Genomic DNA, 27791 nt, shown 5'->3' with positions numbered 1-27791 from the left:
TACCAAAGTTTTACTATGCCATTTATTATAGAACTGTTATTGAATAACTATTTGCTACAACCACAACATCACAAGGGTTAAAACTGTATTACACATGTAGTAACAATGTTGCCTTTGTGTTGCAATGCTTTACAGTAAGGTTCCATATGTTAACATTAGTTAACAGCATTAGTTCACATGAAATAAAAATGAAAAATACTTTTTGTTAATTTCAACAAACAATATATTTTTAAAACCAAAAGTTGTATTTGTTAACAATAGCTAATGCACTATGAACTAACATGAATTAACAATGAACAGTACTATTTTTATTAACTAACATTAACAAATATTAATAAATGCTGTAAAAAAAACAAACAAACATGTTGTTCATTGTTTGTTCATGATACGTAATGCATTAACTAATATTAACAAATTGAACCTTACTGTTAAATGTCACCCTATGGTGTTAATTTTTTTTTATTTTTATTTTTTTTTATTTTTTTTTTTTATTCAAAATTAACTGTCATTTTCACACTTATTTTGCTATGGAGATACAAATATCATTTAACAGAGTTGTCACGATGTTATTGTAATGAACTCTTGGATGTATACATTGTACTATGTATTGTACTATCTTCATTCCTCTAGATTCAATGAAGGTGTTTCTATTACTCCCTGTAATAGATAAAAATATTATGTATTTATATATATATATATTGGACAGAATTTACTGGACAAAAAAAAGAGTCTTTTTTTTTCTTTCTTTTTTTACTCATCCAAACAAACAAATTGATTCACGCATAAAGTACAGACAAGTGGGACTCTTATTTTGAAATCTCTCTAAATTGCTTCCGGAAATGCACAACTTCTAGTAGCTGCAGCGGGTGTTTGACGTAGAAAAGATTCTGCGGGAAAAAATTAGACGGCATGGCGGGGCGCGGGAAAAGAAAACCCAAAAATTTGATGCAGGTACATTAAAATCCACATTTGTGCATGTCCAGTTTGACAATAGTTGACAGTCGTGTTAATGTATTATGTTGAGCGTGTTTACGGAGAAGTTTATTCATAAAACAGTCTCTTGCCTTGTACAGCTACAGACTGCACTTCAGTTATGTATGTACTTCGTGCAGAAATTAAGCAACTAACTTAGCATCAGTTCATCTGTCAGTGATGAGAATAATCACGCAGTTCTTGAATTTGATTATGGCCGGTGCTCACTAGCTACAGTCTATTTCACAGAAGATTATGTCAATATCGGAGCTTATGAGATGTAATACAGTTGTGGATGTTAGATAGTTTAGACTCTGATGGTCTAAACACGTGCCTGATGCTTTATCTCAACTGTGCTATACTGTAATGACTTCTGTACGTTAGGCTATAGTATTGCTATGGTCAAAGATTTGCCTAATCTGCTCTATTAATCCATAAATCTTGGAAAGTTTGCCACACTAGCAGGATGCAAATGTAATTTATTAAAATATTGCCTTTTCTAGACAGAAACGTCAAATGGGAACGTGAAAAAAGTAAAAGAAGATCAGAGGGATGAGAAGGCAGCAGTTGCAGGAGAGATGAGAGAGGAAGTGGAGAGATTGTATAAACTACGCATGCCTGAGGACTTCTACCAGTTTTGGGAATTTTGCAAGGGGCTTAATGCAGACTGTCCACAAGGTGTGTCTGTTATACTGAAGGCTGCATATACAGTGTACAGTACATGCTTTTTGCACTAAACAGTATTATCATGAGCACCTTCCATAGTACTTTTAATATATGTCTATGCAATATAATTGATCTACAGTTTTACAGTTTTTAATCTTTTTGTGTTTTGCATATTGTTGTTTGTGTGTGTGTGTGGTGTGTGTGTGTGTCCCATACAGATGCCCTAAATAAAACACTTGGGCTTCAGCTGGTTGGCCCATTTGATATCCTATCCAAAAAGCACAAACGATCAGCTTCCTCTCAGCCCAACTTCTATCTTCACTGGCGTCATTTCTATGATCCCCCAGAGTTCCAGACCATCATACAGGGCAACAGAGAGACGCAGCACCACATGGGCTATTTCAGGTTACTGTTTACATATGTCTGGAAAAACATGGGAACAAGCAGCCCAAAAAAGAAAATTTGCATACATTTTAGAGTGCTGCTTTTTTTATTATTATTATTATTTCAGATTTTTTTTTTTAATCTTTATTTGTTAATGAGTTGTGTTTTATTAAGCTCAGTTTTGCTAAGTGGTCATGTTTGATTTAGTGTAAAGACAAGACGGCGGTTACAAGAGCAAATTTTTGGCTCCACAACACATTTATTGATTTATGAATTGCAAATCCCTGCTTCCGGTCTGGTTTTAAATGCAACGTGAAAAATGTTTTTAACAGTGATGTCGAGGTTGTAGTTTTGCACTTCTTGAACATTAGAAGCATTTTGTCCATTACTGTCATATTCTCCCTGTTCAGAGATACACCCGATGCCTTACCTGTGTTTATTGGTGAAAATGAAGCCAAGAAGGGCTGTACCATTACACAGATGGGGGACAACATCTTTGCTGCAGTTTTGTAAGTGTCTACTAGAGAAGTCTCCATTTCAGAAATTAGAGGACCCTCCTAGTGAACATGTAAAATCAGGAATAAGAGACAAAAAGTAGGGTGTTTGTTTGTAAAGCCTGTAAAACTTCTAATGTCTTTCTTTCTCCTGCTTCATCACTCAGGCTGTTTTTGAAGAAGAAAAGGAAGGAGAGGGGACAACAGAAGGATGAAGCTGCTTTGGACATTTTAGAAGAAGATTTGAAGCAAGAAGCAGAGAGGTTAGGTTTGCCCCTTGAGCAGAAGACTAAAGCAATGAAACAAAGAGAAAGAAAGGTAAATGTTAAAATGGGATACAGAATGATTTGACAGAACCACATCTTAATATATGTAGAACATTTGATTAGGTAGCTTGGATGCATTGAGCCTTAAAATAGCAAAGTGTCCATAAGGACCATTAGTTTTAATTGAATTTTTGGCTAATTCCCAGTCTCTGAACCATGTTTTATGCAGGTTGTCACAAAGACATTTCATGGAGCAGGAATTGTGGTTCCAGTGGATAAAAATGATGTTGGATACAGAGAATTACCAGAAACTGATGGTAAGCCTGGGAGTCTCATACCACCATTTAAGTATGAGACACACCCCACATGTGCTAAATTGTGTAAGATGGCACAGAAAACAATAAGAAGGCATTCGTTTATTTGGTTGTATTTGATTTATGTTGACCTTCTGCATTTTATTCACCTTTAGCTGGTCTGAAGAAGATTTGCAAAGCGATTGCAGAGGCCAAAGATGATGCTGAGAGGATTAAAGCATTCGCTCCTATCCAGGAAATGATCACCTTTGTTCAGTTTGCCAATGATGAATGTGACTACGGCATGGGCTATGAGCTTGGGATAGACCTGTTTTGTTACGGCTCACATGTAAGATGAACATGCACAAACACATTCAACTAATATTAAAGTGTTAAAGACCTGGGGTATCATAATTAGAGGTCAACCGATTTGACAGAGATCTAAGCTGGTGGAAAAGGCAGATAACCGATTAATTGGCTTGTGAGTGTTTCCAGCTGTTGCAGAGCAGTTTGCAATCATTAGGCCATATCGGAAATTTATGACAAGCGATCACTAATGAGCAACTGTTGAAGATGATGATATAGTGTTGAGGATATGACAGTGTTTACTTTTAATTGTTTATATTGTAATATGTTGTAGATTATTGTAGGAGTGCACATTTGATTCAAAATTAGAGTTAACACCCCCCGCCAAGTTATTGGTATTTTGGTTGTACCATAATCTCCATCTGGTATTTAATTAAATTTGGACTCTTGTTGCCTCTGTCTGGCCCTCCCCATCACAGGAAGGAAAGACTAAAAACATTAAATATAGGCTACCAATTTTAAAAACTATTCTTTCTTTCAACACATTATCGTATCAGCAAAATCCAAAATTGGTCAACCTCTAATTTGTATTTATTTATATAATGGTACATAAACCAATTTTAATGTGATATATGTATAATGTATATATACACATATGTGGAAAACATGTCTTGATTATTTAAAACTTGCAAATATCCTACCCTGTTATACTGATAAACAATGTTAAGGCCATGTGGAATGTGTGCCCCTGCCTATTTTCTGTAAGTAAGAGCCTGTGATTTTGAGATTGTGTGGGTTTGTTTTGGTATAGAGATACGGTAGTTCAGATCTTGAAAAAGGTCTTACAAAGTCTTAAATTTGATTTTAAAAACTCTGCAGCAACACTGCATTCACTCACCTACATTACTAGTGGTCGACCGATATATCGCCGAGGCGATAAATCGGGCGATGTTTTAAATTTTCCTGTTTGGACAGTTTTTTTCTTTAGGGTGCTGAAAATCGCCTGCTTGCATGTGAAAAGTCTGAGACATGTAAACGACCAGTCATGGTTCGTTTTGTTATGTGCCATCGTGTTACTACAATAATAGACCGGTGTGCAACACAGTCTCATTTAAATGGCCCGCATATCAGAGCCGAGGCAGACGCGTTTGAGCTCATAATGTTAAAGTGCTCGCCTGTTTCACTATCCCTCTCTCCTCAACAGTTCCTTGTAATTGTAACTGTCTTGCCAAATGAGGAAAAGGCAAATATCAATAAAACTAATATCATATACCATCTGCAAATATGCGCATATCTCGTTTAAATGGATGTAATAAACCAACCTCACAACTCAGCAGATCCAGCATCCTGTGGAACACTCATTTATTTACCTCTAAAGCACATATTCTATCAGCCTCTCTTCAATAGTTCCCTGTAACTTTTCTAATGATAAAAGTCAAATATCAATAAAACTTCTATTATGTACCATTTGCAAATATGCAGATATCTCATTTAAAACGATGTCATTCACAAACCTCATGAAAATTCCTGCATTTTCTTCCCGTCGTGCGCTCATTTACATTTACTTATTTGACAGACCCTTTTATCCAAAACGACTTACAAAAGAGGAATACATTATAAGCTAATCATCTTAAGGAGACAGTGGTATGAAAAGTGCTCTATTACAATGTTTCACTAGCATCAGAATAATAGTATTCAAGACAGATTAAAATGCAACAAGAATTTTTTTTAATGACTGGTCAAGTGCTCATGGAAAAGATGTTTTTTTTTTTTTTTAGCCGTTTTTTGAAGACAGAAAGTGAGTCCACTTCACGGATGGAGATAGGAAGGTCATTCCACCAATGTGGTACAATGAAACCGAAAGTCTGGGAAAGTGTTTTGGTGCCTCTTTGTGTTGGTACAACAAGGTGCCGTTCCTTAGCTGACCGCAGGTTTCTGGTGGGAACGTAGCCCTGCAGAAATTATTTTAGGTATGCTGGTGCAGACACAGTGACTGTGCTGTATGCCAGCATCAGAGCCTTGAATTTGATACGTGCATCAACCGGCAGCCAGTGAAGAGAGACAAGGAGTGGTGTAACATGTGCTCTCTTTGGTTCATTAAAGACCAGACGTGCTGCTGCACTCTGGATCATTTGCAGGGGTCTAATTGCGCATGCAGTGAACCTGCAATGAGAGCGTAACAGTAGTCCAGTCTAGTTATGACAAGTGACTGGACAAGCAGTTGTGTGGCATGTTCAGAGAGGAAGGGTCTAATCTTCCTGATATTGTAGAGTGTAAATCTACATGATGTCTTTGAGATCCTTATCTAATATTTTCCTCTGAAGTGCGTATTCTATCAGCCAGAATCAAAAACTTCAGGATCAAATGTTCCTCTCATTCACAAATCATAACGGTCCTTCTGTAACAATCCAAGAAGGCGATCCAGGCCGTTTAAACTGTCAGGAGATTGAGGCTTGCGGTGGATCCGCACGAGCGTGCGAGTGGAACTTCAAGTCTGCGTCCGAAACCAGGAAAATGCTGCCTCCGGAGGCTGTATACGGAGGTACGATGAAAATAAGGTGCTTTTCATACTGTTCGGAGATCAGTTTCCTTAAGAGTTCCATTAATTCAAAACAGCTGTCAGTTAAGCCATTAACTGATAAGGTAGCAAGTCAGCTGCCTACGTTTTCGGATGCAGCCCAAGGTAAAAGCACTTCACGTGTGCTGTAAGTAAATGCCTTATTCACTATGCAATGTATGTACAATTGGTTTAATTTTTTTTTTAATCGCATACATCATTATTTGCTGAGAAAGGCCCACAAATTTGTTATAATTAATCACAATATATTACTGCGTTAAATTGACAGCCCTAATTACGATATAAGCTCTGTAAAATAAACATTCTCATATAGGCTATTAAATACTGAGTGAGCAGTAATTCATCAACAGTAGATAATCATTCATCAACGGTCTGGCAAAAAAAGTTTTGCAGTTTTCTCGAGGGACACCGTCAGTCAAAATCAACAATAACATGTCAACTTAACAAGAAACCTCTTTGGAACACTAATTTTTAGAACCTTATGAAAAGAGACATTAATAAAATAAACTATCAGCTTTTATTTTTGCAGATAACTGATAATTCCAAAAAGCAACTATCGGTGCCGATATATTGGTGAAACCGATATATCGGTCAACAGGAAAATCTTACATAATTTATTGAAAAAACATGTTGATGTATCAAATGTAATGCATCACATATTTGAGGAATATCTCTCAAACATCATTGTATTGCATTTATTATTGCATGCAAAATATGAAAAAATTTAAATACTTAGTTTTGATCCTGATTTTAATTAAAAACAACAAATATAATTTACTAAGATATACTGAATATGTTTAATAAATATTACAAAACCAGATCTATCAAATTGGATAAATAAAAAAAATAAAAAAAATTTTAAAGGTTGAATTTCATTTGAACAAATTAGAATTTTCCTACCATTATTTCATATGTCAGGCTTTTACAGAGCTAAATACCAAAATCTATGTGCAAATTTCTTTGTTAAAAATTTGAAGGAAAAAAGTATTTTTCTACAGTTTTGTGAATTGTCTTTGCATTATTGTCTGTCCAGAGAATCTCAAACAATGTCTTTTTTTAATCGCTGCAGAGCTGCTACTTTAATAGCTTGCTGCTTTACTTCCAAGGACATCTTGCGAGGAGTGTGACCTTGCATTTTGCAGAGGCATTAATAGCAAATTCTGGCAGGTGTCTTATGAAATAGAGTTTCAAAGTGACCAAATGCTTTTTTTCTCTCACCAGTATTTCTATAAAGTGGTATGTCAGCTGCTGCCAATGGCATACAATCTGTTGAAGAGAGGTCTGTTTGGAGAGATACTGGAGGCGCATCTTGCCAACCGTTCCCAGGACAACCTTGACCAGCTCGCTGCTGTTTGACGTATTGCGAGAGGATGATAAGCTGTATTCAGAATGACTTCCTGTAAAACATGTTGGGGTGGTGTGAGAGATGATACACTGCACTGAATTGTGCTGTTAGGCAGTGCTTTTCAATTCAATATGCAACTAAGCCCAAGACTTTTCAGATTGTTAGTTTCAAAAACAAAAATGACTTTGTTTTATAAAAGTATGTAAAAGCAAATTAATTTGAGCATTAATTAATTAATCTCTTTCGGCTGATAGGTTAGCCCTACATTCAGTTTCATTCAGTGCCGTTTTCAACTATCAACATTTTGTCAGTAATGCTTTGCCTTTCCAAACCTGGTTTCCTTTCATTCACAGTCAGTCCTCTTTACCAAATAAGTTACAACTGCTGAGAATTCAGTATGTTACATTACTTATTTATGATTCAGCTTTCTGCATTTTCCATTAACATATTTTGCATAACCCAGTTTCTTGAATGCAAAAGTCTCTTTAACCTACTCGTTTATCAGTACAGTGAATAAAGATCTCTGCAGTGCTGATCAACAGCTTGGCTGTGGTTTTGTTTAATACAGCATGAAAAGTGAGTTTAAGTTGAGATACGAAAACAGAACGTTATACGGTTTTATTTTTATCCTGCTCCTTGGCCCTACAGTACATCGTCCAAGTGACTTTAATTTGATGCCTATGGTTGTTAAAATGTTACTCTTGAGTAAATTGTACTGAGAACCTTTAATTTAGTTTTCCACTGTCAAGGTATAACTGTGTTTGCCAATATTGTAATATATGGTAATTCCATTATTGTCATCCAGTACTTATGTTGTTCTTTTTTCCAAAGTAGATGTTTAATAAAGTGTATATTTTTTACTCGTCTGTAGGTGACATGAAATCCAACTATATTTTTAATCACTGATGTATATATCTGAATTAATCATCAAATTTCTGACTGTATATATTTTTTTCGAAGCATATAAGGTGTTAAAATAATTAGTATTTGTCCCCTTGGGAGAACAAAGCCAGAGGCCTGTTATTAAATGATTAAATTAATGTTATTATGTCAGTATATGACAGCAGACCTTTAGAAATCTATACTTGTTTTGATACATTTAAATGCCAAATTTTATGTCCAGATCTTTTGGTTTTATTATTTATAGAGTAAAGGTTACTGTGGCCTCAGAAAATGTTTGAATGTCATTTCACATGATGATAAAATATCGGAAAAAGGGGCATTTATTCTTAAGACAAAAAAAGCATAAGCTTGCTATTCACCCAAAACAATATTTCATAAGTTGGTTTTAATGTATAAATAAATGGATATAATTTTTGAAAATTAATGCAAAGTATTTTGCTCACTTTCTGGATGTCAAACTGTCCAAAATATCCATAATTCCGAGAAAAGGTCTAGCATCATTTGTTGGAAGATTCCACTGCATTTTATATTTAATCTATAGCTACTCTCAGAAATGTATGAATGTCATCGCATTAGATAACATCAAACTGAGTGTTTGGTTTAATTTAGAAAACAATAGATATACTGTTCAAAATGAAGATAAAACTAATATATTCTAAAACATCCTAGTTGTCAAACTTTGTGCAACATGTCCATATTTCTTAGAAAATGTCTAGCATCATTTGTTGGTGAATTCCACTTGTTTTTATTAATTATGTAATGCAATGTACTTTTTTTTTTTTTTTTTTTTAATGCAGAATCCTCTTGGTTTTGTATTTTCTTCTAATGCAGTGGCATCAGTATACTTTAAAGTGTGCCTAAAATGTCCAAATACATTTTGGGGCCACTCTGTGCTCCACATAGGAGATGTCCAATCCATGTTGGATTTGCCTCGTCATGTGTAAGTGGAGGTTTGGCTTGTGGAGGAGGGGAGGGAGTGTAAGAGAGAGAGAATAGGAGGTTACTCAACACGGCGATGAGAACATCGCTCATATTGCGTCTCTCACACCATCATCATATATCTCTCTCAGCCTTATCGTTCATAACAGGCATTCTCCGTCAGTATTTGCACACTGCAGAATCGGTGCAAGTGAGCAGCAGGAGTGTCGCATCTCCTGCGCGCGTGAGACCCGCACCGTCACGCCACCGGACACTTGTCTACACGAGCCTCATATACCCGTCCACAGGCAAAACATGTGTCGGAGCTCCAGCCCCGATAACTGAAGCCGGGTCTCGACAACCGACCTGACGGTACTGTCAGATATCATTTTGTGGACATCGTCACCCAAATCGGTCTGAATGTCAAGAAGCTCGGAAGAAAGTCAGAGCAGGGGCGGCTCCGTCCGAGACGTGAGGATGGCATCTTCAAACAATACCTCACCCGAAGGAGGTTCTCCGCCCCAACAGAACCGGATCCGTCAGGTCAGTGTGTGTGTGAACTGAACGAAACATTCTGGTTTCTCATGTTAAATACGCGTGGGCGAGCGTGACTCCAGCGGCTCCCGCTCTTATGGTCCATGATGCGGAGGATGAGAGGCGTTGTCCTGGTTACTGAATCCTTCTAAAGCATCAGTCTACTATCGCTATGTAGCCTGATTGCTTTTGGAAATACATGAGCACATTAGGGGCTGTTTGTTGGAGATGGGCTCAGATATTATCTATCTGTCTGTCTGTCTATCTATCTATAATACACGTATTGCAGCCACTTTACATCAGGCTAGGCCTTCGTGATGCCGTAGTGACCGTGTGTGTGGACTGCCAGTGAGGTTTCACAACTGACAAACTGCACAGTTAGAGCTGCAACTGTTTGTTTAGATCCTTAGGGATTGACGTTGCCATTCTGGGATGTTGCCCATGTAACACTGCTTGAGATTAAATTTATTAAGCGATGTGTTTTCACACATAAACTTGCAGCTGATGATCCAGCAGAGCATATTGAAGGACATTTTTTAAAGGATCTTGTCCAAGCAGTGTGTTTTTTTTTAATTTTTTTTTTAATCACACCCTCCTAAGAGCCCTACACTAACAAGCTTACTCTGTTCACTGAACCTGTCTGTCTCCTTATTTGCATTGTGATCAGATTCGTCGATAAATCCTGGCCATAATAGCTAAGTAATGGCCTGGCTGAGTCTGAATTTAACAATTAAATTGTTTGTATGGATGCATAGATACCTTTCCGCATCACTCAAACGTCAGATGTGATCTTTGAGGTTTCTGAACTGTTCTTTATGGTCTAAATTGTATTTAAACTCTAGGTTTAAATTATCTTTTCATCTCTCTGTTCTGATGGATCCTAAAGTAGTATTTTAATTCTTTCCTCAATGACATCATGCTTGCAGTCTGTGGCAAATGCTTATGTTCGATTTTTCCATTGTAAATTATACCGATCAGCCTGAAGAAGTTTTCACACTTGAGCCTATGGATATCAGGTATAAAATACATATTATAGATTGAATGGAATGTGTACAATTTAAATACGAATGCCGTCTATGTACATTTGACCTGTTGTCCATTGTGAGAGTTCAGAAGAGTTCAGAACTCTTTTCTAATGCTATTTCCTGTCTGTCGGAGAAAAGCTCTCTCTCTGTGGCACATGCACACACAAACACACACACACTAATGCAGTTTCCTATTGGGTCCTGAGTTATGATATGAGAGAGTGCTGTCAGGGTCTCTCTGGGTAATTAGATTCCAGTAATGGACCAAGCACTGCAGGCACACACACACACACACACACACACGTGCATATAAACAAGCAGCATTTTAATATGCGAGTACTGTACTGACACTTCTTAAGTCTGTGTATCTTGGCTTAAAAAACTTTCTTTGTAAGCTCAGCTTACAAGTTTGGGACATCAGACACAAAACTTAGTATACAGGTACTGTATGTACGTCTGAAGCATCTATTCAGTGTGTGCATTTCCATCTGTAAGATGTCATTTTTAAATTGTTTACTCATCTGCTATACATTGCTAAGACATTCCCTGTCAGATGTTAGAACTACATTTCACAGATTTTGTGGAGTTTATGATTTAGAATATATATATGAATCTGGTCTTTTTAAGACGTTCATTACGTTTACACACAAATATGGTGCATAAAGTAGAATGCAATGCTTTCCACATGATGCACTCAAGTCTCTCTTGCAATTGTGCTATGCCAATATGTGTAATAAATGTAATGCAATGACTTAACAGTCTGTAATTACAGCATTCTTGTCCATTCAGGAAGCAATACTGCATAGTCTAATTCGATTTAGGAGCCCCTAAATTCAGTGCACCAATCAATACACAGCATTGTGTGTACAGAATTTTTACAGAAGTGCATAGAAGCCACACCTCTTCCTGAGCACTTAATTAAACCATTACCACAAACAAAGGCACTTCATATGAATAAACTTAAAACAATTCTCCTTTCTCTTTTGTACACTTCTGCTTTATTTTCTGTGTTATTCTGGTTTACTCAGTATTGTGGTGCTACAACTATTGTATGACTGTATGATAAATAGTTTAAGTCACTGTGGATAAAAAAGGGTCTGCCATAACGTACAGTAAATGTGTTCTTCTTAAACTCAGTGGAATGAATGTAGCCCTGATAGATACAGTAAGGACAGAAAACATGAGGAATTTAACAGTTCTGGTTCAGATTCCAATTCTTCTTAACGTTTATGGTCCCTTAATAATTCCAAAAATAATTATTTTAGTTCTTTAATGCAGGGGTTGTCAAACATTTTCAGAAAATTTCAGCTAATCCAACATGAAACAGCAGTAAAGAAGCACAATGCAGAACTTTACATTGAACTATTCAGGTATTATAATAATAATAGTTCATGTTCACTGCTAATATGCAAGAGGTGAACAAAACAAAAACACTTAACAAGTAGAAAAAGTAGTAGGCTGTTTACACTGTCTATCTGTGGCTAAACTCAGACACTTAAAGGAGTAGTTCACCCAAAATGTAAATTCTCTCATCATTTACTCAATCTCATGCCATGAGATTGTAGCAGACTATAGGATGAGAGACTGGGGGTTTATCTGTTTTTGTTTTGTTTTTTGGGATGGTTGATGCATGCTCACGCTTTTGCTGTTTATTATTCGCTGTGTTATTGGAGTGTTGAGTGTCGCGTGTTTTTTTACATTTTGTATTTGTGGATTATGTTGTCCTATTGAAATCTGTTGCACCTGTCCTTGTCTACTAGACTAACTGACCCCGCCCTAATTGAGGACATTTCTCAAGCTATTGAACAATATAAAAGCAATTTACCGGTGGTTGGAAGAGATGCAGAAGTGTGCCGGTTCCCTGATGCGATCTCGGCAGGATCCCACAGAGTCACAGACATGAGCAATCCAGAGATAAGAGATGTGGCAACAGAAAGTGCAAGTGGAAGTCAGGCACAAAATGTAATAAGCCCCAATGTATCCCATCTTATTTTACCTTGGATTATGGGATCCCCTTGGGTTCCCAAATTTAATGGTGCTAAAGGACTGTTTGGTGATTAGCAAGGGAAGGTTGAGGCAATGTTGAGGGCACAAGGTCTTGGAGAACAACAAAAAGCTAGATGGTGAAGCAAAGCGGGAGGTACTGCTTATAAGGCCAGATGATCATCGTGAGGATGATGACCTGCTTCTGGATCAGTTTATTTTGGGGCTGCGACCATGCCCCGTACGCCAGGAGCTCCAGCACCTTCTGTGACTTTTGTCCAGTTGGTGACAGAACCAAGAGCATTGGAGAAAGAGTTGTTTGAGACTGAAGATATGGCATGGATAAGTCGCGAAAAAGAGATATATGTCTCTCAGTTGAAGGAATTTTGCATCTGGAGTTGAGGGAAGAGATTCGAGAACAGATTAAGTCATTGAGCTCTAAACTGGCAGAGGAAGTTCATAGAGTCCTCTATGAAGCCCTCTTTAGTAGGTGAGTGTCCTGACATTGAATTTATAGTAAATGGAAAAAAGATAGCTTGTATATTGGAAACAGGATCTCAAGTTACACTGTTCAGTAAAGCTCTGTTCCAGAAACATTTCAACTGTGAAATCATGTAAGGACCAGAAAATTCACCCTGGCTAACTATCAAAGCTGCAAATTGGTTACAAATACCTTATATTGGATATGCACTTTTGGATTTTACCATCAGAGAAGTTAAGGTAACAAATAAGTCGAGTCAAGTCATTTTTATTTGTATAGCACTTTTCCTAACATATATCATTTCAAAGCAACTTTACAGAAAATCATGCATTAACTGTAATATCTATAAAGTCTTAGAGTCATCATTGTATAGTTTGATTAAATATGATTGTAAATTGTGTATAAAAAGAAATAAGTAATAATTGTATTTAGAACCCTAGTGAGCAAGCCAAAGGCGACTGTGGCAAGGAACACAAAACTCCATAAGCTGTTGGTTAATGGAGAAAAATAACCTTGGGAGAAACCAGACTCGCTGTGGGGGCCAGTTCCCCTCTGTCTAAACAGAATGAATATAATGCCAATATTAGTTATTACGCGGAGGGGCACTCCATCTGCCAGGGGTCAGACTTGTCTGTCATCCGCCAGAGGGAAGAGGAGTGGTCGAGGACCAGGCGACAGCGTTTCTGGGAACCGGCGAGCAATTTTTTTTCTCTCTCACACTGTCACTCCACCTCCCTCTTACCCTCTCCCCTTTTCCCTCCCCTTGTCTCCCTCCCAGGTCTCGAAAGGTGGGGAAAGCCTGCCAGCAGGCGCAGCCAGAAGGGCAAGCTTTGTACATAGTTTACAGAATTTTAAAATTAATACGAATTTAAGGTAGCCTTTTTAATGATGATAAAATGGGGCTAATATTATCATATTTCTTGGTTCTAGTCAGAACTCTAGCTGCTGCTGCATTTTGAACCAGTTGAAGTTTATTTATTGAACTTGCAGGACATCCTCACAGTAATGCTTTACAATAATGTATTCTTGAGGTTCTGAATGCATGAAATAGTTTTTCGGCATCAGCAACAGAGAGCATGTGTCATAACTTTAGTAATATTTCTGAGATGGAAGAATGCTGTTCTACAAACATTGGAAATTTGATTTTCAAAGGATAGATTGGTATCAAATATAACACATTTGCATTTATGCATTTGGCAGACACTTTTATCAGTTTTACAGTGCCCTTATTACAGGGACAATCCCCCTGGAGCAACCTGGAGTTAAGTGTCTTGCTCAAGGACACAATGGTGGTGGTTGTGGGGATTGAACCAACAACCTTTTGCTTACTAGTTCAGTGCTTTAGTCCACTATGCCACCACCACTCCACCTATAACACCTAAGTTATTTGCTGTAGAAGACGATGTAACAATATGTGAGGGTTTTCCAGATTCAGGTAAGGCTTTTAATCGGCCACTTCAATGCTTTACAGCTTCAAAAAAACTCAACAGTCTCAGAGGCATTTAGGCACTCAAACTCATTAGCTTCACGAACATAAAACACATTAGCTTCACAAATATAAACACAGCTTCCACAAGCACTGTAGGCTCCCTTGTGCCAGACTCTCTCTGCTCTCTGCTGGTGGCGTGGCCGTTTATATGCCGCTCTCCCCATGCTCACTGGAATTAGAGACAGGTGTTAGACATAATCTAGCTCAGGTGTAAACGCCCTTACTGCTTTCTCTCTCTCTGGATGGACGCTCGACCACACCCCCGCCCCCGCTGCCACACAGTACATCCATCGAGAGTCAAATTATATTTTATTATATAATAAAGGAGCTATATAATAAGGAGATATCATAATATAATAAAGGAGCTATCATTGTAGTAGATGATTGCCTTGGACCAGAGCGTGGTATATTATGTATGAATGTAATTTCTCAATGTTGGGAAGTTTTGACCAAGAGTCCTCATCCTGGGCTAGCAGCTTTTCGGGCAACTGTCTCCCCGACTACAGGTAGTGCTTGGGAGAAGGCATTTGCAGTCTGCAAGAGAATTGCAGTGGAAGGCCTTCGGCCCCTTTTTCAGGGAATAGCTCAGGGAAAAGCTCTCTCAGCAGGACCCTGTAACCATACTCCCGTTTTCTGAAATGATTGTGCGGGCACGAGTGACAGATTGAGTCCCCTCGGGTGAGTGTCAGGTGGTTGTCGATGCTCTTTCTAACCATGATGAAGACTGGAGGGTAGGACGGATCTTGACCAGGGGTAAATCTGGACTGGTGCCCTTATGTATTTGTAATCCTAACCCCAACCCCCTGGAAGTTCCACAATGGCGCCCCCTGGCTGGAGTTTTACAAATAGATGCAGAGTATGTAAGACCCGACAAAGAGCTTGTACTACGTTGTCCTGCCCCTGTTGTTACTGAGGTGTAAGTAAGGAGAATTGAAGAAGATATTGATGAGTCACATCCTGTTCTCTCACTGCAGGGAGAGGGACTTGATAAGGAACAACAGTGATGTCTAACAGAGTTATTGAAGAAGTGGAACGGAGTATTTGCTGCACATGAGGACGATTTTGGCCGAACCAATGCAGTATGTAATCGGATACCTACAGGTGTAGCACCGCCAAGTCGAGAGAGGTATCATCCGATTCCACCTAGTTTATACCCTGAGCTCCAGTCATTGATACAAGGAATGCTTGATAACATGGTTGTTAAGGAAAGCTCCAGCCCTTGGGCAGCCCCAACTGTCCTTGTTAAGAAAAAAGATGGTGCTTGGAGATCCTGGTGGACTATAGGAGGCTAAATGCTGTCACGCACAATCCCCTACCCCAAATTGAAGTGTCCTTAACTAGTCTAAAAAAAAGCTCAATGGTATTCCACATTAGATCTTGCCAATGGATATTGGCAGGTGGAAATGGATCCCCAAGACAGAGAGAAGACTGCATTCACGATGCCCCTTGGGCTTTATGAGTTTGAGTGCAAGCCCTTTGGATTATGTAATGCCCCTGCTACGTTCCAAAGACTCATGTAGTGTTGCCTTGAACCTGGTGAATGATTATCTCCTCATATACTTGGATGATGTAGTTGCATATTCATCTGACTTTGACAACCACCTGCACCATCTCGAGCAAGTGTTTGAGAAGCTCCATGCGCATGGATTAAAATTCCAGCTCGGAAAGTATCAGTTGTTCCTAAAAGAGATAACTTACCTGAGCCGTGTCATTTCTAGGCACGGAGTAGCTACTGATCCCGCAAAGACCACAGTAGTTCAGGACTGGCCGGCTCCAAGTACGGTGAAGCAAGTGCGATGCTTCTTGGGGTTTGTTGGCTATTACCGACATATTATCCCAGTCTTTTTAAAGATTACTGCTTCTCTGCATGGGTTACTCCAAGGGACTGCAACAACTGAAAAGAATGCTCAAGTCACGTGGATGCCTAGTTTTCAACAGGCCTGTCAGATCCTTAAAGATGCTCTCCTTAAAGCTCTTATCTTGGCATATGCAGACTTCACAGAGCCATTTCAATTGTACACTGATGCTAGACTTGAAGGTTTGGGCGCAGTACTGTCTCAAATTTGGGATGGCCAGGAGTGGGTTTTAACCTATGCTAGTCATAGCCTGAGCCCTTGCAGAAAGGAACTATCAAAATCATAGCTCCTTTAAGCTTGAATATCTGGCTTTGAAATGGGCCATTATTGAAAAGTTCAAAGATTACTTGTGGGGGGCTGAAGTGACTGTTTTCACCAACAATAATCCTTTGGTCCACCTGGACTCTGCACGATTAGGAGCTGTGGAACATCTGGAACAACTGGCCAACTACAGGTATGTTCTCAAGTATCGGCCTGGCACTGCTAATAAAAATGCAGATGTTTTGTCAAGGTTGCCAGGAGAACATCAAGAGGAGGTGGCGGTGAACTCTGTGCAGAACCAAAGTGGAGAAGTTGCAGGAGAGGGAATTGATTGGCCTAAATTATAACAACAGAATGCAGACCTAACCTTGTTGTGCCAGTGGGTAGAGCACAGGAGTCCACCTTGTAAACAGATGCATTCCTCCTTGTCCCATGAGCTGCATTGCTTATTAGTGGAGTGGGAGCACTTGGATGTTCAAGGTGGTGCTTTGGGGAGACAGGGGTTCAAGCCAAGAACAAAGTTGCCAACTTTCCAGTTGCTGGTACCAAAGGAAGAAACAAACTGAAGCTGGCTGGAGTATCACAGAGCAGCTGGGCATCCTAATTGGAAAAGGACACACACCTTACTCCATAGACGATTCTTTTGGCCTGGGATGGGGAAGGATGTCTAGGAATGGTCCACTAGATGTTCACAGTGTGTATTGAACAAGCGAGGCCCTGAGGTAAGAGCCCCATTAACATCAATCAAGACATCTTACCCATTCCAAATTGTTGGAATAGATTATTTGTCTCTTGGTCGCCCTGAGAACCCTTATTCTTACATTCTAATAATAACAGATTTGCTTTTTAAGTATGCATTTGCAGTACCCACTAGGGACCAGTCAGCTATTTTTGCAGCAAAGGCCCTGTGGAGTGGCTTGATCCAGGGTGTCCTGAACAGATCTTGTCAGACCAGGGGGCAGCTTTTGAGTCGTCCTTGTTCTAGCAGCTGTGTTCCTTGCATGATTGTGTTAAAAGTCGTACGTCTCCATACCATCCTCAAGGGAATGGGGCCTCTGAAATATTCAATCAGACCCTCTTAGAATTGCTTGGAGCATTGACAGAGGCTGAGCAAGTACATTGGCTTAGTAAGTTACCTTAATTACTGCTGGCTTATAATAATACAATCCATGGTACAACTGGTCTTACTCCACACTTAGTTGTTTTTGGAAGGCATGCACGTATGCCTGTAGATCTGGCTTTAGGAGTGAGCCCTCCACTACAGGGCCGTAACCTGGATGGATGGGTATACCACCATCATCAGACCCTAACCCAGGCATATCAGCTGGTAAAGCAGAGTAGTAATTCAAGACAAATGCAGAACGAGTACGGTTATAACTGTGGAGCAAGGTCTGTTCCCTTTTTGCCAGGAGAGAGGGTTCTGCTGCAGAACAGCGGGAAACTGAGCGACAGCTGCAATGACGTAATTTTCGGCAAGCAAATCTTTGCGGACAAGTGGACATGTCAAGTGTAAACCAGGCTTTATGTGTGCCTATGGTAGATCAAACAATAATTTGCAGATGCCCTCTGGTACCACCCCAGACCCCTAGGTGCCACGGACCCCCAGTTGAAGACCCTTGCTTTAAAGGAATAAATATTTGGAAATACGAAATGCAATTTATATTGTATTTACGGCACTCAGCAGTCGATTGGCAAATGATAAGATAATTTCAGATTTTACTGGAAGAGATATAACAAATCAAAAATGCATGTAGACTTGCAAATTGACTTTTTAAATGTTTAATTTTTTTTAATTAAACCAGTTCTCGGTTCCCAACTCTACCTATAGATGGCAGTGGTCTAATTCTACTCACTGAGAGCAACAGACCTACTAAGTTATGGTGCTTGTTTTGCAAGTCTAAAAATGGGCTGCCATCAGTGTAGTCACTCTTGCTTCCACACACTGGTTCCCCTCAGGGGTGGGTAGTATATTTCTACCTGCAGGGCTGGTTGGGAGGTAGCTGCTTGCACGGGCTCTATCTGCACTTCAGCTACATGGATCCAACTCTGAGCCTTGATGAATGGAAGAGTGACACAAACATTCCTGTACAAATCACTAGTGGGTGAAATGTTTGGTATCTTCGGCATACTGCCTGGGATGTTCAAGCTAGCAATTTACATGTCTAGGCAGAGTTTATGTGAAGTATAATATATAAAAATACACAAAGAAGGTTTATGCATTGCCAAGAATTTTTTTTACTGTTAGCATGAAGTCTGGTCCACTTCTGCAGCTTATTCTTTCCAAGAACCGCCCACTTATACAGGAAGAGACCATCAGACTGAAATAAAAAATGAGCAACCACAGCTTTTTTTTATGTGTCTTTTAGGGACGGGTTTTTCTGAAATCACTGATACCACAGCAGTGGACAAATGTGAAAAAAATAAATAAAAAAACCCCAACTATTTCAAATAATTGCACATCAGTGTCTGTCTGTGCCTGGCTGTACAGAAAATACCAAGTTTGCAGAAATGTGTGTAGACTTTGTAATGAGAATATCTGTCCATCCAAAAGTAACATTTGCTGTTTTTTTTCCCCCACAGATGTCACTTAGAAAACAAAGAAGAATATACAGCTTGTGGATATCTAGTTTATATCACATATATATGAAAACTGTTCATATAGATTCTAGCTCAAAAGGAATAATTCTGTTTGGATTTGTGAAAAGTACACTGTTTAATATAAGCATTGCTGATTTTAGAGAGGCCATCTGTCCCATCCTTTCCATCTACACTATCTGTTCACAGATCACTGCTGTTCATTCAGTCATTCATTCATGCTACATTAACTTTAGACTTATAGGTGCCCTATAAATTTTCAACCTCAGTTATCATACATAGCAACTAACTATTAGACCGGTAGTATTAGAATTGAGAGAGCAGAATTATCAATCTTACTTGAACTCTTCAAAGTTTTAAAAAAAAAAAAAATATTTGAATTGAATTAAGAATACTATATGCTGTCTTTGAAATTTTCACATTATTTAATGATTTAGCTGACTTGAGATCTTTGAAGTTTTCATATTAGTGATGCTTCCTATTACTATTGCTCATACTTAGGATTATGGATCTAAACATGCCCCTTACAATTAGCATCAAACTTAAGCCTTTTACTTTGTTCCGCACTGTTTCGGTTGATCCTGCTTTGACTGTTTTGGGAACTATTTTCGTTGGAGGTGCAAAAATCAACAAAATAACTGGTCATATTGTGTCTAAAAAGTAAGTTACTCAACATTAACTTCTTATTTATAGAACTGTTATATAAAAGCAATATCACATTCGTAGTTGTGCTGTTGTACAGGATATCAGCATGGCTGTGATTATCTGGAGCCACGTACCTGTGGCTGAATCAAAGCCATGCTGACATTCAGAACAATAGCACTCTTCCTCATTTGATATGGCTTAAATATCTTTCAGTGGAGCCTGTTTTTTCACTCTTGGCCTCTGTCTTGGTCTGTCCATAACACTCTTTCTCTTTCCCTGTGGGGGAGGTATGATGAGATGTACCGGAAGGAGACTGTAATGGAGTAGAAGGATTTTATTGCATTGCACAGCTGCACACTGTTGCATTGCAGGTTGTGGGTGCCAGGCCAGGCCTGCCCTCTGATGACTGTTTCCATAGCAACCCTGCTACCCAGTGCTGTCCAAACATGACTTAAATCTTTAATGATCATTATTATTGACAATGATCATCCATTATCATCATTGCCCACATTATGATTTTGGTTTCATACATAGTATATGTTAGTAAATGATATACTGTATACTATATGTCAGTATATGATAGTTTAGATTATCATTACTATTACAAGATTACCAGGCCACATCCCCACTTTGTATCCAATGAATCAGCAACATATACAGTACAAAGACATCATTGGACAATGAATCAGTAGTACATGGTGTATAGGATGGTAGAGAATGGCTGACAGGTTGACCTGTATTAAGACCAGAAATATTACGTTTTCTAAGCCAAGATATTGAATTTAGAATTTACTAAATTTTTGCTAATGTGCTGCAATGTCCAGACATGAATTTAACTGAGAAAAACTACAATAAGGTATAGAGATGTTTTCAAAAACATTTATCTTGAATAGAGGTGTATTCTTGTTCCAGTACCCTAGGATCGGCCACATTATGCTGACTCACTGACAAGTGGCATCTCCCATCAGACATTTTTGCATCAGTTCAAGTGTGTTTACCTTCCTGCATGGTGTGACTGGGAGTGTGTTGTGTCAGCAGTATGGGAGACCTTGGTTCAAATCCTGCATTGAAACAAGGAAGTAATTGCATTTGCATAAGCAGTGACAGGCATGATTCAGAGGTTGCATTTTACCCCCTAACATTACATTTTTACTCCACTGATGGTTAGGTTTAGGTTTGGGGGTACAGTTTATAAAATACACATTTCTCTTTACTGTATTACATCTGGTACAAATGAAAACATCTTGCTTCACAACTCACTTTTGGCACCCCTCCGTGGACATTTCACTTGTTGTGCCTATCTGCACAACAGTACCTAACATTTTTGGCCACTGGGGGCAGTGTTCTGAATGTCAGAAATCACAGACTGATTTTAGCTAAAGAGGAAAATCAACCTACTCTTCCTGATTTTACTGAGAAATCAGTCTGTTGTGTTGGCAAATTTTTGTTAATGTGTTAATACTTATGCTCACTAAATCTTCTTATATTCAATCATAAAAAATATGTATTATTGTATTGTAAAAATATACATTATGAAATAATATTGAATTATGTTAATATTATTATTAAAACTTATTTTCTAACAGCCTTTTCAGCCTTTTTTATCTTCTTAACATTACAAAAAATATCTGGCTAGTGTTCATTAGTTTATTTTGTCTATTTGAGTGAATTATTAATTTTTGCTGGGGCTTGGGTGTGTGGGGGTATGAGGTGTGGAAATCCATCTCATACTTCTTTAAATATTTATGAAAAATCAATCAGGACTTCCCGCAAGAGTGTATAAATGGGAGAGATAAATGATGGCTTGAGAACGGGTGAAAAACAGATGCATGTATGGATGGGGTGTAGGAACGATTTGAAAAGTGGGTTGATAAGTGGGATGGACACATGAAAGCATGGTTCCTTGAAATATGTGATTAAAAAACAGTAGTGGGGTGAATGTATATATTTTGAATGGTTTTTCTGCCCTTGGATAGGTGAATGGAAGGACAAATACAATGCTTTAGTCTTTATGTCTTAATTAGCAGAGGTGTAGGTAGACATGCTCTCTGTATGTACCGTATTTAGCCAAATACAGATTTTGCTCACTCACAGATGGAAAGCATCCCATGACTTTATGTGTCTGCAAGGTGATTCACTATGCTGCATGATACTTAAAAGCATTTGTAAGGAGAGGGCAGACAGCATGGCTCAACTCACATACACAATAGTCTGCCCTTCCCAGAGAGTTAATTGAGTAGAGTATGTTTACGGAGGCTTGCTGATGCTCTGAAGTGATTGCTGTCCCGTCTGCTGTCTGAATACTTTTATTGATCCTTCCTTCTTTTGTCTTTCTCTCTCCCTCCCTCACACTTTTTCTTTCAATATTCTCCTCCACTTTTTCAATTTTTCCTCTCAATACTCTCAGATAGGTTCTCCTGTGCTGATAAAGTTTTTTTAATCATTATTATTAATTTTGTCATAATCAGGCAACATTATACTGGCAAAGCATGTAATATTAGGTCACATGATTAATTATTTATCCATTTTTTTGGGAGCGGCTCTTGCACTACACAATAAAATTGCTAAGCCTTCGATATATTAGTAACCACCTCAGATGACTGCAGAACAGTTCCTCAGCATCAAAATCACATTATCACAGTGTGAGGGAAAACACTTACACTTACACTTGCGCTTATGGAAGTGAATGTGGCTAATCTGTAAACCTTAAAGTACTCATTGTTTCAAACATATGGCCACAAGATGTAAACAATATTCATGTTAACATGATTTTAGTGTGATAAAATTGCTCACTAACCTTATCTGTGTAAAATTATATCCAATATTACAACTTAAACCCATAGCCGTAAACCCTAAAACCCTAAAATGTCTGTAAAAAATTACAATTTAAACAACTTTATAGATCTTATAATACATGAGTTTTAACAGAAGAATTAATGTAAGTGCTATTATAAAATTATAAGCTTCACATTTCTGGCATTAAACCCTCCAGAATTTGACCCCATTCACTTCCATTGCAAGTGTCCCACTGTAACCTTTATTTTTGCTTGTTTTAAAGAAAAGGAGACATGAGTCGAAATTATTTTTTGTGGTAATCAACATTGTCATAAATGCTATTAAATAAACTTGTATTGAACCCAGAATATTCCTTTAAGATGTGGTACTGTTATAAGCAATAATCCTGCAGGTGCCTATTGAACTGGTACTTACAGACAGGCTAACTTTAACCCACATCTTATTTTACAGTTAAGAAGGCAGTAAGTGTTGCCAGATTCACATTAAATTGAGATGAAGTCATTAAAACATCACTCTCTGTAATGGGTAAAGGATGGGCAAGGAGGAGGTGGGAACCGGCAGAACAGTCAACATAATTTTAATGACAGAAATTCAACTTAAAACAATATAAAATAAAGACGCACACACATACAGAGGCTGCGTGCGTCTCTCTCTCTCTCTCTCTCTCTCTCTCTCTCGTGCGAACTGGCATCTCCGGCTCCCCTTTATCGTGCTCTCCCACTGATTAGTTGACTCAGTGCCGGCTGTGCACCCTCACAGCCTGGCCACGCCCTCCTCCTCATCAAACTCCTCCCCCGCCTGATTCAGACCAGGGCGACCTAACCCCCCCTCCCCCCGGAGGGGAGACAATGCCCTTCTGGCCGTTCCGCCAGCCGGAGATCCACCCCGCCTCCTGGGAACCTAGGGGAGAGACTTGGGGTTGGTTTATCCGAAATAATTGATGCCACAATAATAGGCCTTAAGTAATAAGTACTGATTATTTCACAATCAAAGAGGAATATACTGTTCAGCTTGTGCCTGAAACAAAATTCTAACTGTATTTCACATATCTGATGCCACTAACCAGGCAAACTTTGGTAAATTCAGTGATTAGTTCTAGAAACGCACATAGTAGCAGCCTGGTATCTTGTAATTTTCTATGCAGACTAGTGAAATCAATGCACCCTGACTCCTGAAAGTTACAGCCAGCCTATTATATCTAATCTTGCCAGAACAAATAAGTGCTCTCCATTTTTTGTGTGCAAAATCCATCAGATGGTCAGTGAACAGACTGGCCTGTGTAAATGTGCTGTTTGGGGTTGAGATATAGGCTGTCATTGCATGTTTTGTCTGCAGTCAAGTCACTTTCGTGGCCAAATATTAGCTCTCCGAAGGCAGATATTGTAATTTAACTTTGTATTTAATTTTTTTTTCCAATGTGCATTCAGAACAGCAAAATAACCCAGTCCAGCTGAGCCAGAGAGATCCAAGTGAGATCCAGACCGGGAACTAGCAACCAGACTTCAAAACGAATTAGTGTGCATACAGTTTCATATCTCCCTCTTAGTCATATTCATTTAAATTGCATGTGACATTTCCACCAGAGTACCGGGGAGAAATAAAGAAGCTTCTGGAATCAGAGTCACCTGCCTTACTGCTATTGGATTACCGTAAATCAGTTTCTTTCCTTGATTGAGGAAACGTGCACTCTAAGTTAATGTATTATGATTCAGACTTGAGTCAGGTGCCTTAGGTGTATGTTAAAAGCAGCATCATCATGTATTGCAGTACGCTCTTGAGACCAAAGTATACTTCATTTGATCATGTCTGGTTCGCTCTGCAGTTTTTCTCGACATGTGGACAGTCCTCGTCTGTGCGCATAATTTGTGAATGTGCCTGCCGTTAACTATACTAAAGAGTATCACAAAGCTGTCGTAGTGTGCATGCGCCAACCACATCCTTATTTGCTCACAATCAAAAGGAGTATACAGTACTTTGAAAGGTAACATGTTCAACTGGGAGCATACTGCATCCAATCCAGAATGCAGAAAAATGAAGTGCTGTATACCGGGACCTTTAGTGTGCATGAAAAATCTGCATCAAAGTCATAGCATATCTTAGCTTCTCCCTTTACAGAAATAGGGGGAAGTTACCCTATTATGCCCACATACCATATAAGCCTACTTACTGATTTATTTTGAAATATAAAAAAGACAGAAAGCAGGAGAAAAAAATTGCTGTTGCAGAGGAAATGCAGATATTTGTTGGTTTCATTTGACCTGTCATATTTGGAGTCAAACAAATGTTTCATTCTTGAGTTATTTGGGAACATGTGCTACCACTGTTCGGTAGCCATTTTGGAAGTTGTTTTAAAACTGTTTTTGATGACCTCAAAAAAAGCAGTTTTTCTGGATTCAGATGAACAAACCAGGTGAGGAATTTTAAATTAAGAGATTAATAAATAAAATGCAACAATGTTATTTTCTTTGTATATAACAGCAATACTTATTTTTTAAAAGACAGATTTGATGAGTATCTGGAGCTAGTGCAGAACACTGCCTGAGAGATGCTCACAAAGACAGATGCAGTAAAAGAAAATAAATGAACAAAAACTGCTGATAACCATATTAAATTAAAATATTTAAGATGCTTCATGAGCACAAACACGATTTAGTGTTCTGTCTGTAATTACTGTATAATCCAGAAATATAATGCTCTTTTCATGTGGGCTTACTGTATAAGGAACAGTGCCTTTGAAAAGCCTGTTTGCTCATAGATTAAAAGCAGAATAATTATTTTATTTGTTTAAACACTAATAATAAACATGCTGTTTATTGTAAAATATAGTGTTTTTTATTCATGAAAAATGAAAAATTAATGGGGGTTAAAAGGGGATATTTGTTGATTCTGTTCATTTATGTTGTGCTTTATTTTGTATTTGTATGGGAATCAATTAATTGCAACAAAAGAACACTTGTGGGCTTTAATGGTACACATGTTCCTTATAAGCCCACTCTAGACTTTTCACGTTTGCATTTAAATAAAGTAACTTAATTTTGCCAGTTTATCACAAAACATAACATGAGTGTTTAGATTAAGCTTTGATTTAATACTCACTTTATTGGAAGGCTGTTAACATTTCTATAAGAATACATGTAAAACTTAGGTTTGGGTGGGCTTAATTGGGTAATTTCCCCCTAGTACTGTGGTGGTGGCATGGTGCATTGATGGTATCAGATGATAATGCCATGATAACATAATATACAGTATATACGATTGCTTTTTCTGGACATGGGTGCAAGTGAAAAAGTCTGGGTGCAAGGTGCAAGCTCCAGAAATTGGATAAAGCATGTAACAAAGAGTAAATCAATGGAAATGTACTCAAATATGTTCATGACAGATTTATTTGTTTAGCAAAATTTATTTTTAAATAATATACCTTGATAAAATCACTAAATATTCCACAAATAGTCTTTTCTGCTAAGTTGGTCACCCACGTTACCCACTGAAGCTCCACTATTGTTTTGTTCATGGTATTAACATACTGTAGTGCATGTCCAAAAACAACTTGGTATTACCATGATACCTTGTTAGATATATTTATAAAAATTAAAATTAAAAAGTATTTCCATGGTACATTTCTGGCAGGACAAAAGTCATATCTTGAAATCAAGTATAGCCTACTGAAATAGCAATGTCGTACATTCATTTTGTAAGGGTGTGGTCCTTAATAGTGTATCTGCATTTGCTTTCTTGCTCTCTGTTTCTCTCATGCCATTCCTGCCGTCATCTCTAGCCTTTTATCTCTATCCCTTCTTTTGTCAGTGTGTGTTTGGGTGTGGTCCCACTGTTGAAAACAGAGTCTGTTTCTCTATGTTTCTAGTGAAATTTGAAAGCCAGAGGAGGGATTCAGCCAACATCCTGACTACTGTTTTTTTTGTTTTTTTTTCAGTTTGAGGTGGCTTTTTGACCCGGACGTGGAGGCTGACGGTTACGTTCTTAATATCTGAATCAATATAATCTATGGGTGGAATGGCTGGGACATTTCCCAACTACTTTTTGCCTTGGCCAATTTTGTCCCCACCACATTTTAAAAGATTGCTAACACAGAGGAAACATTTCCAGTTCTTAAGCAGGAGTTTCTATTTCATTTGTGTGTTTTAATGAATGGTGATCCAGCACTGGAATGTGCTGTTTTTAATATTATGATGAGTGCTTGATGTGGCTGTTATTAGTGCTGTTAAATGACAGTTGCAATGTTCTTTCGTGCACATAGATCGGGCACATTCCGCTCACTTTGCTTTTCTGCAGCTTGTGCTCCTTTCCAGTGAAACCACAATGCAAAATCCAAACAAATGCATTCCTGTGGATGATGTACATCCACTGATGTAAAGATTCAATCTTGGTTTATTAAAATGTAAAGTTATATTAGGGCACATTAGAACCAAGGACCCCCTTTACTAGAGGCAAAAGTGTTACCACTAGACTAATCCGTCATGCTTTCAACTGGCTGGCTGTTCCTTGTGTACCTATTCATGAATTTATATTAGTCCATAATACAGCAGTTCCCAAACTTTTAGAAGTGCACACCCCTTTCTAATCATTGACATCTGTCAATCACCCCCATCACCCTATCTCGGCTTTACATCACATTTTTAACTACAATAACCAATTGCAAATTTTCACTGTGTATCAGAAAACATTAAAGACATTTCAGTTAAAAATAAATAATGATAATTATTGCTGCTTACCTTCTGATAGTGGGATGGATTTGCCTGCATGTTTGTACACAGATCATCCAAATTTGGTGTAATGGATGACAGTTTTACCCTCAAATCATTCTTGGCATCAAGTCTTTGTCGATTTTTGGTTTTCAAAAATGTCAGTGCAGAAAAGCCTGTCTCGCATAAGTATTTGGTTGCAAATGGCATCAATACCTGCAGTGCTCGCTTTTACATCCCTAGATACTCCACCATTACTGATGCCCAGAAATCCACCAATTCTTATTATTTTTATTTTTTT

General features: G+C 38.3%; 2 protein-coding genes across 15 annotated transcripts in view; both read left to right on the top strand.

Annotated features, from left to right (window-relative positions):
- The first annotated feature begins 842 nt into the window (after positions 1-842).
- On the top strand, positions 843-8164 carry LOC127445289 (histone PARylation factor 1). Its single transcript, XM_051705267.1, has 8 exons — positions 843-951; positions 1476-1650; positions 1857-2043; positions 2433-2531; positions 2684-2834; positions 3012-3099; positions 3252-3424; positions 7181-8164. The coding sequence occupies exons 1-8, from the start codon at positions 910-912 to the stop codon at positions 7313-7315; spliced, it is 1050 nt and encodes a 349-aa protein (XP_051561227.1). The 5' UTR covers positions 843-909; the 3' UTR covers positions 7316-8164.
- A 1013-nt stretch (positions 8165-9177) lies between these two features.
- LOC127445274 (ankyrin-2-like) overlaps positions 9178-27791 on the top strand; it is a 111732-nt gene continuing 93118 nt past the window's right edge. For all 14 annotated transcript variants that reach the window (XR_007897955.1, XR_007897956.1, XM_051705221.1 and 11 more), the window contains exon 1: positions 9178-9668. Coding sequence is in view for 12 of the 14 variants with exons in the window: in XM_051705221.1 (XP_051561181.1) it covers positions 9546-9668 (123 nt within the window). In the remaining 2 variants the exon portion in view is untranslated. The remainder of the gene's footprint in view (positions 9669-27791) is intronic.

This window comes from Myxocyprinus asiaticus, chromosome 8, assembly GCF_019703515.2.
Source record: "Myxocyprinus asiaticus isolate MX2 ecotype Aquarium Trade chromosome 8, UBuf_Myxa_2, whole genome shotgun sequence".
NCBI lineage: Eukaryota > Metazoa > Chordata > Actinopteri > Cypriniformes > Catostomidae > Myxocyprinus > Myxocyprinus asiaticus.
This window is presented reverse-complemented; position numbering and strand designations above follow the sequence as displayed.

Coding starts and splice junctions, on each gene's coding strand:
- LOC127445289 (XM_051705267.1), top strand. CDS start 910: ATGGCGGGGCGCGGGAAAAGAAAACCCAAAAATTTGATGCAG. Junction 2,532..2,683: donor AACATCTTTGCTGCAGTTTT/GTAAGTGTCTAC, acceptor TTCATCACTCAG/GCTGTTTTTGAAGAAGAAAA. Junction 2,835..3,011: donor TGAAACAAAGAGAAAGAAAG/GTAAATGTTAAA, acceptor TGTTTTATGCAG/GTTGTCACAAAGACATTTCA.